Source organism: Hemiscyllium ocellatum, chromosome 37 (genome assembly GCF_020745735.1).
Source record: "Hemiscyllium ocellatum isolate sHemOce1 chromosome 37, sHemOce1.pat.X.cur, whole genome shotgun sequence".
Classification (NCBI taxonomy): Eukaryota; Metazoa; Chordata; class Chondrichthyes; order Orectolobiformes; family Hemiscylliidae; genus Hemiscyllium; species Hemiscyllium ocellatum.
Window position 1 is genome coordinate 40,536,838 of NC_083437.1, and position 16,367 is coordinate 40,553,204.

Below are 16,367 nucleotides of genomic sequence, written 5' to 3' on the forward strand. Positions count from 1 at the left end.
AGATATGGGCCAAGCACAAATAGGCGTTTAGTTTGGGATTATGGTCGGCATGGACTGGTTCGACTGAAGGGTCTGATTCTGTCCTCTAAAACTACACAAATCTGTCTCACTAACTGTTTCAACAAACCAATGTGTGGGATGGGTAGTCAACAGTTCCTCTGGTTAACAAAGAGCTAATGAAAAGTTAAAGAGCACAATGATAGGTTTTTTTTTAAGATTACTCATAGTGTGGAAACAGGCCCTTCGGCCCAACAAGTCCACACTGACCCGCCGAAGCGCAACCCACCCATACCCCTTACCTAACACTACAGGCAATTTAGCATGGCCAATTCACCTGACCCGCACACCTTTGGACTGTGGGAGGAAACCAGAGCACCCGGAGGAAACCCACACAGACACGGGGAGAACGTGCAAACTCCACAGTCGCCTGAGGTGGGAATTGAACCCAGGTCCCTGGTGCTGAGAGGCAGCAGTGCTAACCACTGTGCCACCATGCCACCTTATTGTTCCTGCATTGTTTTTTACTGTGAGTTTTTCAAACACAGAAGGAAGAAAATCACAATACCATGTTTCAGCCAATTCTTTGTTAGAGCAATCCCAAAATGTTCCCATTGAACATATTCCATCAACCTGCTTCAAATATTTCTCTGAAAGGATAGTCATCTCTGCATCAGCCACTTCCCATGATTAAACATGCCATGCTCCTAATAAATGACACAAACAGAAAGGGTGTTAACAAAAGTTAAGAGTAAACGTTGAATGCAACAGGTAATGCATTTCTTTTTGTAATCAGAATGCAGAATACCTGACCTCAGGAAAAGATAAGTACGCCTATGTTCATTTCATTCACTGTGAAAGAATCCACAAACAGTACTGTCTGATATTTAGAGTCATAGCCACAGAGTTGTGCAGCATGGAAACAGACCTTTGGTCCAACTCGTCCATGCCAACCAGAAATCATTGAGTCACAGAGTCCTACAGCACGGAGAGAGGCCCTTTGGCCCAAACTGGTCCAGGCCGACCAAAATGTCCATCCATGCTAGCCCCATTTCCCAGCACTGCTCCTGCCTGAAACATCGATTTTCTTGCTCCTCAGATGCTGCCTGACCTGCTGTGCTTTTCCAGCACCACTCTCATCTTGACTCATATCCTTCTAATCCTTTCCCATCCATGTATCTGTCCAAATGTCTTTTAAATGTTGAGAATGTACCGACCTCAACCACTTCCACTGGCAGCTCATTCCTTGTGCATACCACCCTCTGTATAAAAAGGTTGCCCCTCAGGTTCCCTTTTATTTGTTCCCTCTAACCTTAAACTGATGCCCTGTAGTCCTCAATTCTGAAATTAATCTAGTCCCATTTACCAGCATTTGGCCCTCTAAACCCTTCCTATTCATATATCCATCCAGATGCCTTTTAAATGTTTTAAATGTACCAGCCTCCACCACTTCCTCTGGCAGCTCATTCCATACACGCATCATCCTCTGTGTGAAAAAGTTGTCACTTTTAAATCTTTATCCTCTCACCTTAAACCTATGTGCTCGAGTTTTGGACTCCCCCACCCCTTGAAAAAGACTAGACTAGACTTACAGTGTGGAAACAGGCCCTTCGGCCCAACAAGTCCACACCGACCCGCCAAAGCACAACCCACCCATACCCCTAACCTAACACTACGGGCAATTTAGCTTGGCCAATTCACCTGACCCGCACATCTTTGTGACTGTGGGAGGAAACCAGAGCACCCAGAGGAAACCCACGCAGACACGGGGAGAACGTGCAAACTCCACACAGTCAGTCGCCTGAGTCGGGAATTGAACCCAAGTCTACAGGCACTGTGAGGCAGCAGTGCTAACCACTGTGCCACCGTGCCGCCCAAAATAGACCTTGGCTATTCACCCTGTCTGTGTCCCTCATGGTTTTATAAACCTCTTCAAGGTCCCCCCTCAGCCTCCAATGTTCCAGGGAAAGCAGCCCCAGCCTGTTCAGCCTCTCCCTTTGGCTGGGTTTCTATGCTTTCAAATAAGGAAAATAAGATTGATAAAAAATGAAGGGAATAAAACATTGCCTTTTTTAAATTCATTCATGGGATGTGGTCATCACAGTTGAGCCAGCATGTATTACCCATCTCTAATTGTCCAGAGGGGCAGTCAATCACATTGCTGTGGGTCTGGAGTCACCTCTAGGCCAGGCCAGGTAAGAAGGATAGCTTCCTGCTCTAAAGGACATTTGTGAACAAATGGGTTTTCCCAACAGTCAATTCATGGTCATTATTAGATCTTTAATTCCAGTTCTTTATTGAATTCAATTTCATTCAAATGTATTGAATCCATACTGAATTCAAATTCCACCATGGCACGATTTAAACCCAAGCTCCTGGAACATTACCTGCGTCTCTGTATACATAGTCATCTAGTGATAATACCACTAGGCCATCACCTCATATGCTTCTCATATCTACATATTTAATTTTAAAACAGAACCTAGTTTTAATAATTTTTTTGTTCACTGTCCTTTTATACTCGCTGAGGGAAGTTACATATTTGAATGCCTGCCCATACTGACCTTTACTTGCAGTCTAGTTGGCAGTTTCTGTCCATAGGTCACCTTCTGTTTTTTTCCAGTTAGTTTGTTGAATTTGCTGAACAGTGTTTGCAGGTTCACAGCTACTGGCCTCCCACTGGTGTTACCTCTCCATTTCAATTTGTGCTGATTGTACCTTTTGATTTTTTACAATGTCGACCGATTTCAATGGCACCTGGAACATTATCAGCAACGACAACTTTGAGTCTTACATGCAAGCCTTGGGTGAGCGTGAAAACATTTCAATGTAGAATTCTGATGCAACTTTGCACGGAGTTGGGTAATGTTTCTTTTCAACAGGAGAGATAAGTGTCTTTCCTTTTGTCTGGAAATGAGGGTTTGGTGGTTTGTAAATGCTTTCTGCTGCTTCGTTCTCTGGAGCATGGTAACTAATAATGAAATTGGGATGTTTCAACTAATCTGCTAAAGAGAACTTGGAGTAAGAATTTTAAAGAGCAACTAATTTTTAAATTTTGGTCTTGAGCTCAAGTAAATGGACGATGATAATTTTGAAAGTGTTTTGATTTGCTCTGCTCCAGCAGTATGTGGATTACATGGATATCTAATTTGTAAGTTAGTTGATGGGTCATTGGCCGGGTCAGCACTTATTGCTTATCCCCAATTACACTGGAGAAGGTGTGGTGATCTCCCTTTTTGAACCACTGCAGTTGTCAGTGTGCGGGCACATCTCCAATGCTGTTAGGGAGGAATTTCCCTGGAATTTGACCCAACCACACGGAAAGAATGATGATTTTTCCCAGTCAGGATGGTGAGTGATTAATAGAATTTCTCATGTGTCTGCTGCTCTTGTCTTTCTAGATAGTAGAGGTCATGAATTTGGATGGTGCTGTCTACAATGCCTTGGTGAATTGCAATAGTGCCCCTTGTAAATGGTACACCCTGCTACCACTGAGCATTGGTAGTGGGGATACTAGGTATTTTGAAGGCATTAGATGATTAGATGCTGGAAACTTTTTCCTGGATGATGTCAAGCTCTTTGAGTGTTGTTGGAGCTGCACCCATCCAGGCAAACGTGGACTATCCCATCACATTCCTGGTTTGTACCTTGTCAATGGTGGATAGGCTTTTGGGAGTCAGGAGGTGAGTTGCTCATGGTAAAATGGCATGAATGCAACATGCCACTTATCAGCCCAAACCTGGATATGGTCCAGGACTTGCTGCATTTGGACATGGACTGCTTCAGTATCTGAGGAGTTGTGAATGGTGCTGAACATTGTGCAATCATTGGTGAACATCCCCACTTCTGACCTTAATTTGGAGGGAAGGTCATTGAAGAAGCAGCTGAAGATGGTCAGGCCTCAGACACTACCCTGAGGACCTCCTGCAGAGATGTCCTGCAGCCGAGGCAACAACAACCATCTTTCTTTGTACCAGGTCCCACTCCAACCAGGGGAGGGGTTTACTGTGATTCTGTATTAATTGGAATCAGGTGGATATTATTGTCCATGAGCACCTTGATTGGGATTGTTAGTCAGGGACCTCTGGCTGACAGGGGATTCAGAGGGGCTCCTGACTTTAGGGACTGACTCTGAGTTGGCTGGCCACAGCTCCTGTACTGTGCACATGTAAGTAAAGGGTCACTTGATGTTGGGATACCACCCTCTGTGTGGTTATTTCAGATTCCTCATGAATCTGGGTTTGCAAGGGCTACTTAATGCCTCATTAGGTGAAATGATGTCTTTATGTCAGAGGCAATTGCTCTCACTTCTTTGCTTGAGTTCGGCTCTTATGTCAATGTTTAGACCAAAGCTGTAATGTGGTCAGGAGCCGACAGGATCCAATCTGTGATCCCACAAGCAGATTATTGGTGAACAGATGCTGCTTAACAGCCTTGTCAGTGACATCGTTTGCAGATGATCAAGAGTTGACCAATGGGATGGTAATTGGCCAGATATCTCCTGTCTTCTGTGTACGGAACATACCTGGATAATTTTCCACATTGTCGGCAGAGGCTAATATTGTAGCTGGACTGTAACAATTTGGTGAGGGATACAGCTAGTTCTGGAGCACAAGTCTTCAGTACTGTTGCCTAAGTATTGTCAGGGCCCATAGCCTTCACAGTATCCAATATCTTCAGCTATTCTCTGATGTCACGTGGCGTGAATCAAGCTTGCTGATGTCTGGCATCTCTGATGCTGGGGCTGTCAGAGAGTGACCAAGATAGGTTCTTCATTTGGCATGTCTGGCTTGAAGATGCTTCAGCCTTGAGTGTTGCACTAGACTTCCCCAACACTAAGAGTTCTAGATACAGCAGTGCCCTGGTTGGTGGTACATGGAGTGAGTCACATCGATTATTTGGGGAGTCCTAAAAAGATGAGATTATTCTTCTTAAAAGAAAACATTAAATTTCACAGAGACATACAAAATTGTGTATAGCTTTTGTAGAGAATGCAAGGGGAAAGAGTTCCAAGTGGTAGAAGGACTGGTAGCCAGGTAATACAGTTCAAAGGTAACTCATAAAAAAACCAGCAGCAACCGCAGTTGGGCAGTAATGTGGGGGTAAAAAATAAGAAAATAAATAGAAGTATCAGACATCCTGGTCACTCTGAGAGCTGGTTCTGTGGGAACTGGATTAGAGTCAAGGGCTCTCCACATATAAATGAAGGGTGAGTGGATATTGGTCTCTGTGGAGTTATTTCACAGTTGATAATCTTTCACACACTTGTTTATCATGAGTATCTCCATTTCCTCCTGACAAATATACATGGTCTGGTCTCTGCTTTTGAGGAAGAGTTTCAAAAACTTATGACTCCAGGAGAAAACGTTTCTCCTCATCTCTCTAAGATAAAAAAGAAAGAACCAGCAACAGTAACCTAGAGTGGCCCAGTTAATCACTCTCCTGCTTCTTATCTGGAAGGCTGCAGGTTTCAGTCCCACTCTGGGATGTTGGTGGGAGTGTGAGCAAGCCTGCAGTGGTCCCCAGTCGAGATAACTATAGAGTGTGGTGGCAGGATGGCTATCAGGCCAACCCAATAAAATGGTGCTCAATGATACTGATCAATTGTGGTGATCCCATATCCTGTAGATTAAAGACTGAAGGAGGAGGTAAAAGAGTTACCATAGATAACACAATGGAATGATACTTTACACAGCAGGTTATTATAATCTACGATTTGATGCTTGGAAAAGCAAAGAGAAGCAGATTCAATAGTAAAGGAAATTGGAGAAATCAATGAAAAGAGAAAGAAATGACTGGAGGAGGAGAAAGAGATTAATTTGATAGTCCTACAAAAATGGTAGAGGCATCATATCTTCTCTATATCATATCATTTTATGAATGAAAGGACTCTTGATAAAATGTTTCTTTGTAAAGTTATTAACCTTTTGTTGCTGTGATGTACTTGTGTTATCCATTAGTCTTCAAATGCCAAGAGGCATGGAGTGTTCTTTATTTGTATCTTCGGTTTTCGGACCTTGCTGTGTTGACTTGCTCTCGGTGTGGCTTTTCCTGTGGTAATTTTCTGTTTACTTCTGTAAGATTGAGTCAGTATCCTCCAGCTATTAGGCTGCAGTAGGCATCACAGCCTTTTCACATACCTGCCCTTTGCAAAGGTATAGTTTTTGATGGTGGGGATTCAGAACTCAGTTTGCTTCCTCAGTTTAAAAGGAAGCCAATTCCACACAAAATGTATGGGAGGCCGTGGTCATTGAGTGTGTAATCTAAAGGACCAGGCTAATGCTCTGGGTCAGCTAGGGAGGGAATGAGCTTAAATCCCACCAAAACAGTTGGTGGAGTTTAAATTCAATCATTAAATTAACATTTACAACATGGAAGTTCCAATAATGGTGTCCATGAAACTATTGCCAATTGTTGTAAAAGGTACTCTAGTTCACTAATGTCCTTTAGGGAAGGAAATCTGCCATCTTTACCTGTGACTCCAGACCTACAGCAATGTGGTTGACCCTTAACCAGCCTCTGAAACGGCCAAGGTCAAATAGGCAATGAATGCCGTCCCTGATAGTTACTACCAGAACCCATGAAAGAAATTTTTAAAAAAATAACAGTTTTTGTTCTTTCGGTAGATATTGACTTTGCAACTCGTAAAGTTGCCAATCTGCTGAGTCCTCAGAAGATTATTGAACAGAAAGGAGATTCCTTCATTATCAAAACCATAAGCACATTCAGAAACTATGAAGTCCAGTTTACTGTGGGGAAAGAATTTGAAGAAAATACAAAAGGTTTAGACAATCGGAAATGTCAGGTAAGAAAGAAATCAACACAATGCTCATAATAATCAGTCACAATTTTACTGAATAGTGGAGCAAATTTGAAAGGCTGGCTAGCCTACTACTAGCTCTTGGCTTTATGTCCTAAACTGCCTGCTGGACCTGTGACAATAGGAGCTAAATGACCAGATCAAATCAGCAAGTGCTGGAGAAACTCAACAAGTCTGGCAGCATCCGAAGGGAGATAAATAGAGTTAATGTTTTGAGTGCAGTGTGGCTCTTATTTATAACAGAAGTGAAATGACCATTAGTTGGAGAAAATAAACAGGCATTAAATCTTGTTTTTGCTTTCTGTCTATGTCCAAGAGAATGGAAATATGGAAAAAGTCCGTCGTGCTCCCTGGGATCAGTGGTTGTACTTGTAATGACAACTGAGCTGTCTGAAGCACTGCAGATTAATTCCAGTAACTTCATGTAGAGTTACTGTAGCGATTGGAACTGGGGCTGGGTGCATCTCATTGACTATGAGATCCCTGATTCGGGTTGTTAACATAGGCCAATCAGGGAGCCCTGGCTGACAGTATAACCAGGAGATTCAGAGAGTCTCCTCACTCTAGGGACTGGTCAGCGCTCGTATATAATGTAGGTGTAAATAAAGGGTGACTTGGTGACAGGATACCAGCCTCTGTGCAGTTATTATAATTACATTGCGATAAACAAGGCTGACTTTGCTTTGATTTGGATACTGTGAGCAGAGCCATTTCCCAATGTCATGTTCTTGGCTTTGGGGAAAGTCAGTCCATTCACCTGGTGTTTTGGTTGCTAAGAGCTGGATGTCACCTGCAGTCAGGGAGACTGGCTCCTTTTGGTTCTCCTGATGTGCGTTGATTCAGTGTTATTGGAGATGAAAATTCTGCCCATTCAGTCTGAGTGATTCGTAACAGTTACACTGAGGATTTTACTTAACCCTACCTTTCCACTGATCATAAACCTCACACGATGATTCAGAGATGAGCCTTGCTGTGTCATCACATACAAGCTTAGCACACAGTAGAAACACTACAGCGCAGTAATAGTTTGATCCATTATACTGATGCTAGCTCAAAACAGTAGCAATCTTCCCTTTTCCCACTAAAAATAAAGGTCTTGCATCTGCATGAATGTCCTGACAGCCTCTTACTGTCATAATTTCCTTTGTGTACATTTACAAAGGAAGCTATGTAAGCAAACATATTATAATTGCTGGAAAAACTCAGCAGATCTATAGCATCTGTGCAGAGAAGTCACAGTTAACGTTTCAGGTCACGATTCTGAGGAAGGGGTCCCTTGACTTGAAACGTTAACTCTGATTTCTCTTCACAGATGCTGCCAGACTTGTTGGACTTTTCCAGCAATTTCTATTTCTGTTTCTGATTTACAGCATCCGTACTTCTTTCAGTTTTTGTATTGTAATTACACTCTGCAATACATGAGCAGCATCAGCAACATTCTCTGGATGGATAATAATACATAGAGAAAGAAAAACAAGAATTTGAAATTTACTTGTGCTCTGCGTTTCACCTGGCACGGTGGCATAGTGGTTAGCATTGTTGCCTCACAGCGCCAGAGACCTGGGTTCAATTCCCATCTTAGGTGACTGTGTGGAGTTTGCACATTCTCCCTGTGCCTGTGTGGGTTTCCTCCCACAGTCCAAAAGCGCTCAGGTTGGTGAATTGGCCATGCTAAATTGCCCGTAGTGTTGGGTGAAATGGAGGGGAATGGGTCTGGGTGGGTTGTGCGTCAGTGTGGACTTGTTGGGCTGAAGGGCCTGTTTCCACACTGTAAGTAATCTAAACAAATAATACACAATCTTGACTCATTGAAAGCTTGGCTAACAAGTTTAAGATTGCTTTCATCAACTTGTTGACAGGGGCAGTCCAGGACTTGAACCCAGACTGTCTGTTATTACACACTCCTGGAGCAGGTGGGATGTCAAATGCAGGGTATGGGCTCAATGACTGTAGTACAACAATCTTTAAGACAGTTTCAGTCAACCCATGTGACCTGGAGTAGGTGGGACTTGAACTCAGATGCCCTTGGCTCAGAGGTAGGGACACTGCCACTTTGCCACAAGACCACCGAAGAACTTGGTTGGCATGGACGGGTTTGACCGAAGGGTCTATTTCCATGCTGTACATCTCTATGACTCTATAATACAATTTAATTATAAGCTGCTTTCAACACACCCTGTGGAAGAGTTACAGCGCCACCAGAAGAAGGAAGGTGGAACTGCAACATGATAAATTCACAAAGGAAATGTCTAAACCAACACAATTATTTTGGGAATATGAACAGAACAGAGTATACTGATTTTAGAATGGGGGTCTGAGTTACATCTATAATGTCCGGTATAAATCATGTAAAGGATTATTTCGGTCATCTGGCATATCATTAAAAAGGGGATAGTGACTCTTAACTGCCCTCTGGGATGGGAAATAAATGTTGACCTAGCCAGCAATGCTCTCATCCCATAAATTAATTAAATAAAATTATATTTTTACTGGATTATCATTAGAACATAGAACATAGAATATTACAGTGCAGTACAGGCCCTTCAGCCCTCGATGTTGCGCTGACCTGTGAAAATAATCTGATGCCCGTTCGATTATTATCCATATGTATATCCAATTGCCATTTAAATAGCTTTAAAGTTGGTGAGTCTATTACTGTTGCAGACAGGCCATTCCATGCCTCTATCATTCTCTGAGTTAAAAAAACTATCCCTGATATCTGTCCTACATCTATCACCCCTCAATTTAAAGCTATGTATACTCGTGTTAGCCTGCACCATCCGAGGAAAAAGGCTCTCACTGTCCACCCCATCTAACCCACTGATTATCCTATATGCCTCCATTAAGTCACCTCTCAATTTTTTCCCTTCAACAAAAACAGCCTCAGTTCCCTCAGCCTTTCCTCCTAGGACCTCCCTTCCATACCAGGCAACATCCTAGTAAATCTCCACTGAACCCCTGCCAAAGCTTCCACATCCTTCCTATAATGAAGTGAGCAGAACTGCATGCAATACACCAGGTGTGGCCTTACCACTGTCTTGTACCAGCTGAAGTATGACCTCGTGGCTCCAAAACTCAATCTCCCTACCAATAAATGCCAACACACTCTATGCCTTCTTAACAACCCTATCAACCTGGGTGACAACTTTCAGGGATTTACGCACCTGGACACTGAGATCTCTCTGTTCATCTACACTGCCAAGAATTTTACCATTAGCCCAGAACTCTGCATTCCTGTCATTTCTTCCAAAGTGGATTACCTCACACACTTCCGCATTAAACTGCATTTGCCACTTCTCAGCCCAGCACTGCATCTTATCTATGTCCCTCTGTAATCCACAACATCCTTCAGCATTGTCCACAACTCTGCCTACCTTAGTTTCATCCACAAATTTACTAATGCATCCTTCTACACCCACATCCAGATCATTTATAAAAATGGCAAACAGCAGTGTCTCCAAAACAGATCCTTGCGGCACACCACTGGTAACTGAGCTCCAGGATGAACATTTCCCATCAACCAACACCCTCTGTCTTCTTTCAGCTAGCCCATTTCTGATCCATACCACTAAATTGCCTTCAATCCCGAAACTATGTATTTTGTGCAATAGCCTATCATGTGGAACGTTAGCAAATGCCTTACTGAAGTCCATATACAGTACATCAACTGCTTTACCTTCATCCACCTGTTTTGTCACCTTTTCGAAGAACTCAATAAGGTTAGTGAGGCACAATCTACCCTTCACAAAACCATATTGACTATCCCGAATCAAATTATTCCTTTCCAAATGATTATAAATCCTACCTCTTATAACCTTTTCTGACACCTTACTCACAACCGAAGTAAGGCTCACTGGCCTATAATTACCAGGGTCCTTCTTAAACAAGGGAACAACATTTGCTATCCTCCAGTCTTTTGGCACCACTCCTGTCGACAATGATGACATAAAGGTCGAAGTCAAAGACTCTGCAATCTCCTTCCTGGCTTCCCAGAGAATCCAAGCGTAAAGCTCATCTGACCCAGGGGTCCTATCTATTTTCAGATTTTCCAAAATTGTTAAAACCTCCTCTTTGCCAACCTCAATCCCATCTAATCCTGTAGCCTGTATCTCTGTATTCTCACTAACATTGCCCTTTTCCAAAGGGAACTTAAAAATGTGTTGCTGGAAAAGCGCAGCAGGTCAGGCAGCATCAAAGGAACAGGAGAATCGACGTTTCGGGCATAAGCGCTTCTTCAGGAATGAGGAAGGGCTTATGCCCGAAATGTCGATTCTCCTGTTCCTTTGATGCTGCCTGACCTGCTGCGCTTTTCCAGCAACACATTTTTAAGCTCTGATCTCCAGCATCTGCAGTCCTCACTTTCTCCTTTTCCAATGGGAATACTGACAAAAAGTATTAGATTAGATTACTTACAATGTGGAAACAGGCCCTTTAGCCCAACAAATTCACACCAACCCTCCAAAGAGCAACTCACCCAGACCCATTCCCCTAATACTGCAGGCAATTTAGCATGGCCAATTTACCTAACATACACATTTTTGGACTGTGGGAGGAAACTGGAGCACCTGGAGGAAACCCACGCAGACACAGGGAGAAGGTACAAACTCCACACAGACAATTGCTTGAGGCGGGAATTGAACCCGGGTCTCTGGTGCTGTGAGGCAGCAGTGCTAACCACTGTGCCACTGTGCCACCATTGAGCATTTCCCTATTTCCTTGGATTCCACACACAACTTCCCACTACTATGCATGATTGGCCCTAATTTTATTCTAGTCATTCATTTATTCCTGATGTAACTACAGAAGGCCTTAGGGTTTTCCTTGATCCTATCTGCCAATGACTATTCATGTCCCCTCCTGGCTCTTCTTAGCCCTCTCTTTAGATCTTTTCTCACTAACGTATAACACTCAAGCCCCCTATCTGAGCCTCCACACCTTATCCTCACATAAGTCTTCTTCCTCTTGACAACAGCTTCAACTTTTTAAATAAACCATGGCTCCCTCTCTCGATAACTACCTCCCTGCCTGATAGGTATATAGTTATCAAGGACCTGCAGTATCTGTTCCTTGAATGAGCTCCATGAGCTCATAGAAGAATAAAGGAAGAGGTTAGGAGATATATTTCACACAAACCCATTAGAATGGAATGTTTTATCACCAGTGTTCACAGAAAAAAGACTATTACAACATTTAACACATTCAACACTTCTCCCAAGGGTGCATCAGTTCCTGGTTAGACCTTAACTTTGTGTGATCAAGTAAAAGGGGTAATAACAAGTTCGCTCTTTGTTTTAAACTCTCAGTTTTATTTCCACTGAAGTCAACTGAATTAAAAATTCAGAAGTCACATGACACCAGGTTGTAGTCCAACAGGTTTATTTGAAATCATAAGCTTTCGGATTGTTGTTCCTTCATCAGGTGACTTCTGACTTTGTCCACCTCAGTCCAACACTGGCACCTCCCTTTCAGAATTAAAAATTGCAAATGATGTAAAATGCATCCACGATTTGCCAACATTAAGGAACAATATAAACTTCACAAAACTACACATACTTAAAATGACCACCCATTCTCCACCCTGTGTACAATGATATGGGGATAGAATGCTATCTTTTTCATAATCTTTTCTTTAAATGCTTCTTACTCTGTGTTAAATGTTGTAACAACCTCTACATTAATGACCAAACAAAACATTCCAATCTCACAGGTTTGTGTAAAAAAATGATTTTCTATCTTTATTTTCCCAGTGATAGCCCAGAAGAAATACCCCCTTAATGATTTGCCAAACAATGAAAGCAGTCCTTCACTCTATAACTCTTTGCCATATTGTCACAGAAAGCCATGGAGGCCAGGCCATTGAATACATTTAAAACAGAGATAGATAAGTTCTTAATTGCCAAAGGGATCAAAGGTTACAGGGAGAAAGCGGGAAAATGGGATTGAAAAGTCTTTCAGCCAGGACTGAATGGTGAGCAGACTCGATGGGTAAATGGCCTAACATCTGTTCCTAAGTCTTTATGGTTGTATGGTCTTATTTAGCCACACCACCTCCCTAGGTTTCAGCTTGTGTTTCAGTCAGAAATTTTGCTATAGACATTTGTAGGATCAAGCCCACTCCAGATATTTAGGTTTGACGGTCGGGGCTAAGGGAGTGCTGCACTATTCAAGGTACTGTTTTTCAGATGAGTTGTTAAAATGAGGCCCTGTCTACTCTCTCAGGTAAACCTAAGATATCCCATGGCATTATGTCAAAGAAGAGTGGAGAGCTATTGTTCCTGATGGTGCTCTCTCAATCAACATCACAACATCAGAGTCAGGCAAGAGTGCTGGAGAAACTTAATAGGTCAGGTAGCATCTGTGCAGAGAGGAACAGTTACGTTTGGAATGCAAGTGACTTTCCTTCAGAGCCCAGAAGTGGCAGCAGTATTTTGCTTTCATTTGAGTGTTTAATTCACTGTCATTCCTCTTCCAGATGTACTCATGTTGAAAATGTTCTGCTTTCACAGCATTTTGCCTTTATTACAAAGTTAGATTACTTGATTGTCGTAATTGGAATGTGGTTGACTTGGTGGATCTCATTGAATATGAGATCCCTGATTGGGTCTGTTCACCTGGGCTAATCAGAGACTCCTGGCTGACAGATATAAACAAGAGTCTCAGAGATTATCTTCACTCTAGGGACTGGCTCTGAGCTAGCTGGTCAGACTCTATGCACTGTGCATGTGTAAATAAAGGATGACTTTGGTGACAGGATACCAGCCTCTGTGCAGTTAGGTCACTGGTCAATATCACAGTGCTGTAATTGGGAGCATACTGTGCACAAGTTGACTGCCATATCCCTAGGATACAACACACTTCAATAGAAACAGGTTTTGAAGATGCTGTACCTCTATGTTGCTGCTTTCTTTTTCAGTCTCTTGTTACATGGGACAACAACAAACTGGTGTGTGTGCAGAAAGGAGAGAAGAAGGATCGAGGATGGACCCATTGGATAGAGGGCGATAAATTATACTTGGTATGTACTCATGACATTTCAAGATGCCAATAGATCACTTTATACGTAGGCATGCTCCTGAAGAATTGAATAATAGTGAGCAATGTGGTTGATATTCGTTCTTCAGTTCATGTTGTGGGATATGAACCAGCTTGGCTCCTGATGTCTCAAATTCTGCCAATCAAGCTCTCAATCTGGATGTGTACAGTTCCTTTGGTCACTGTACCTTCAGATCCTTGGTCATGGAATTCCCTCTCCATTTCTCTGCCCTCCTTTAAGACAATCCTTGAATCCAACCTCTTTTGTCCTCTTAACCCTTTCTGTGTCTTGTGATTGTATACTTCATAAAACTCCTGTGAAGCACCTTAGGACATTTTATCATGTTAAAGGCACTATCTAAATAGAAGTTGTTGTTGTTTCATGACTGGACTTTCTTTTGTTATTATTTGTCTCTTTTATTTCCTCTGTTTACCCCAACTCCCCACAATATTCTGAAATATCAAGTTGAAATTCCAGTGCTGATGTGTCAGTCTGAGATAAATTCATTTAGTTTAAAATTTCATTCATTCCAAAGCTGTAAAATGTAGTAATTGTTAAAACAATAGTTTACTATTTTGCTCAAAGTTCAAATTAAACTGTTTTAACTGTCAAGAGAAAAATGTTGTACACAAAACAAATAGGACTGTGACCTCTAAACAAAATGATAATTTTAAACATATATTGTTGTTTGGATGAGCTCTGCAAAAAGCCATATCTTGCCCAGTTAGATTCCTAATACCAATTATTACTACAGACTTTCAGCACCATTGTTACTGTTCTTACCAAAGGTAGGAATACTGTGGCGAGTAACTCACCACCTGACTCCCTAAAGCCTGTCCGCCATCTACAAGGCCTACATCAGGAGTAAATAGAATACCCCCTGGACAAGTTTAATTCCAAGAACACTCAAAAGGTTTAACAGCATCCAAGAGAAAGCAGTGTGCATAATTGACACCCCACTCACAAAACTCCACTCCCTCCACCACTGATGGTCAGTAGCAGCAGTGTGTACCATCTACAGGATGCACTGCAGAAATTTACCACAGACAGCACCTTCCAAACCAAAGAGATGCAGGCCAGGTGAATTGGCCACGCTAAATTGTCCGTAGTGTTAGATGTATTAGTCAGCGGTAAATATAGCGGGGTGGGTTTCTCTTCGGAGAGTTGGTGTGGACTTGTTGGGCCGAAGGGCCTGTTTCCACACTGTAGGGAATCTAATCAAAAATCTAATCTACAGGACATGGACTGCAGGGATTCAAGAGGGCAGTTCACCACCACCCTCCCAAGGGAAACTAGAGACAGGCAATAAATGCTGGCCCAGCCAGCAGGGCCCACGTCCCACAAATGAATTAAAAACACGCTGTTGTTACTGAAAATTCAAAGTACATTATCCTGCTGCTTACATTTATGTTGCTATGAGAGAATTTTTTGTTATTCAGCTATAGATAATTAATTTTAAAAAAATAAAATATTGAAAACAAAGACTTACTTAGACTGACGTAAAGTGTTCTAACTCAAACCGCTATTGATTCGTCCTTGTATCATAATAAGACCTCTTAGTCCTTAATAGAGAAAGGAAATAGGATTCTTAAATTACAACATTTTAAAATAGCTGCAATTATATTCAAGGTAAAGGGAGAAGAATGACCTGATGAACCTGACACAATGGTACCTCTTCTAGTCAGAGGATAAAATCACAACCTGAAAAGCTGCAGATTAATAACACTGTTGGTGTCCATAAACCTATATCATTTCTTTCTCTTTAGGAACTCTGCTGTGAAAACCAAGTATGCAAACAAGTTTACAAGAAAGTGCCCCCAGCATAGAAACAGGTGAAAAAAAACAAAAACGATTCCTATCAATTTAAAGATGATGATTTTGACTACATTTTACAGCTGGTTTTCTTCATTTAGGAATCAATTTACCTGTCATCCATTGGTTTTGGATAACTAGCCCTCTTAGTGTACTGTGATAAAGATACCTTATCATTCCGTGTTATTGAAAAATTGAAATAGTTTATTGTTCTGTTTGGATCTTCTGTGATCAACTTCTGTATTGTGTGGTCACCTGATACCTTTGAAATGGTTGTTTGTTGGAAACAAATGCATGTGAGAATCTGATAACCATAAAGGAATACCAAAGTAATGTGTGTGCTGTGTTCTTCATTTATATAACTCCAAAGTATTCTTTTCTCCTTCACTAACTCTATGGGGTTATAGAGATATCCCTCCTCTGACTTTAGTAAGGAAATACCTTTCACTTCCCTCCCATCCCAAAGGGGGAGAGGACATGAGCAGGAGTTTAGCATCTTCTTTCATGTTCTTGCAAAACTTGAATGGGGACTCTCTGCTGTTGTCATTGGCCTCGTAATCTAAAGACCCAAGCAACTGTTCTGGGAAACCTGGATACGAATCACATCTGTAATTAAACGCCAACCCAATGTGATCATGTAACTATTACCATAAAAACTCACCTGGTTCATGAATGCCCTTCTAGGAAGGAAATCTGCCATCTTTA

At 42.0% G+C, this 16,367-nt stretch overlaps 1 protein-coding gene across 1 annotated transcript in view; it reads left to right on the plus strand.

The window, feature by feature from the left end:
* nmnat1 (nicotinamide nucleotide adenylyltransferase 1) overlaps positions 1-15,725 on the plus strand; it is a 52,390-nt gene extending 36,665 nt beyond the window's left edge. Inside the window, exons 7-10 of the mRNA XM_060851969.1 lie at positions 2,730-2,804; positions 6,624-6,802; positions 13,731-13,832; positions 15,617-15,725. Coding sequence (XP_060707952.1) covers positions 2,730-2,804; positions 6,624-6,802; positions 13,731-13,832; positions 15,617-15,676 — 416 coding nt within the window. The 3' untranslated portion in view covers positions 15,677-15,725. The remainder of the gene's footprint in view (positions 1-2,729; positions 2,805-6,623; positions 6,803-13,730; positions 13,833-15,616) is intronic.
* Positions 15,726-16,367: the final 642 nt, after the last annotated feature.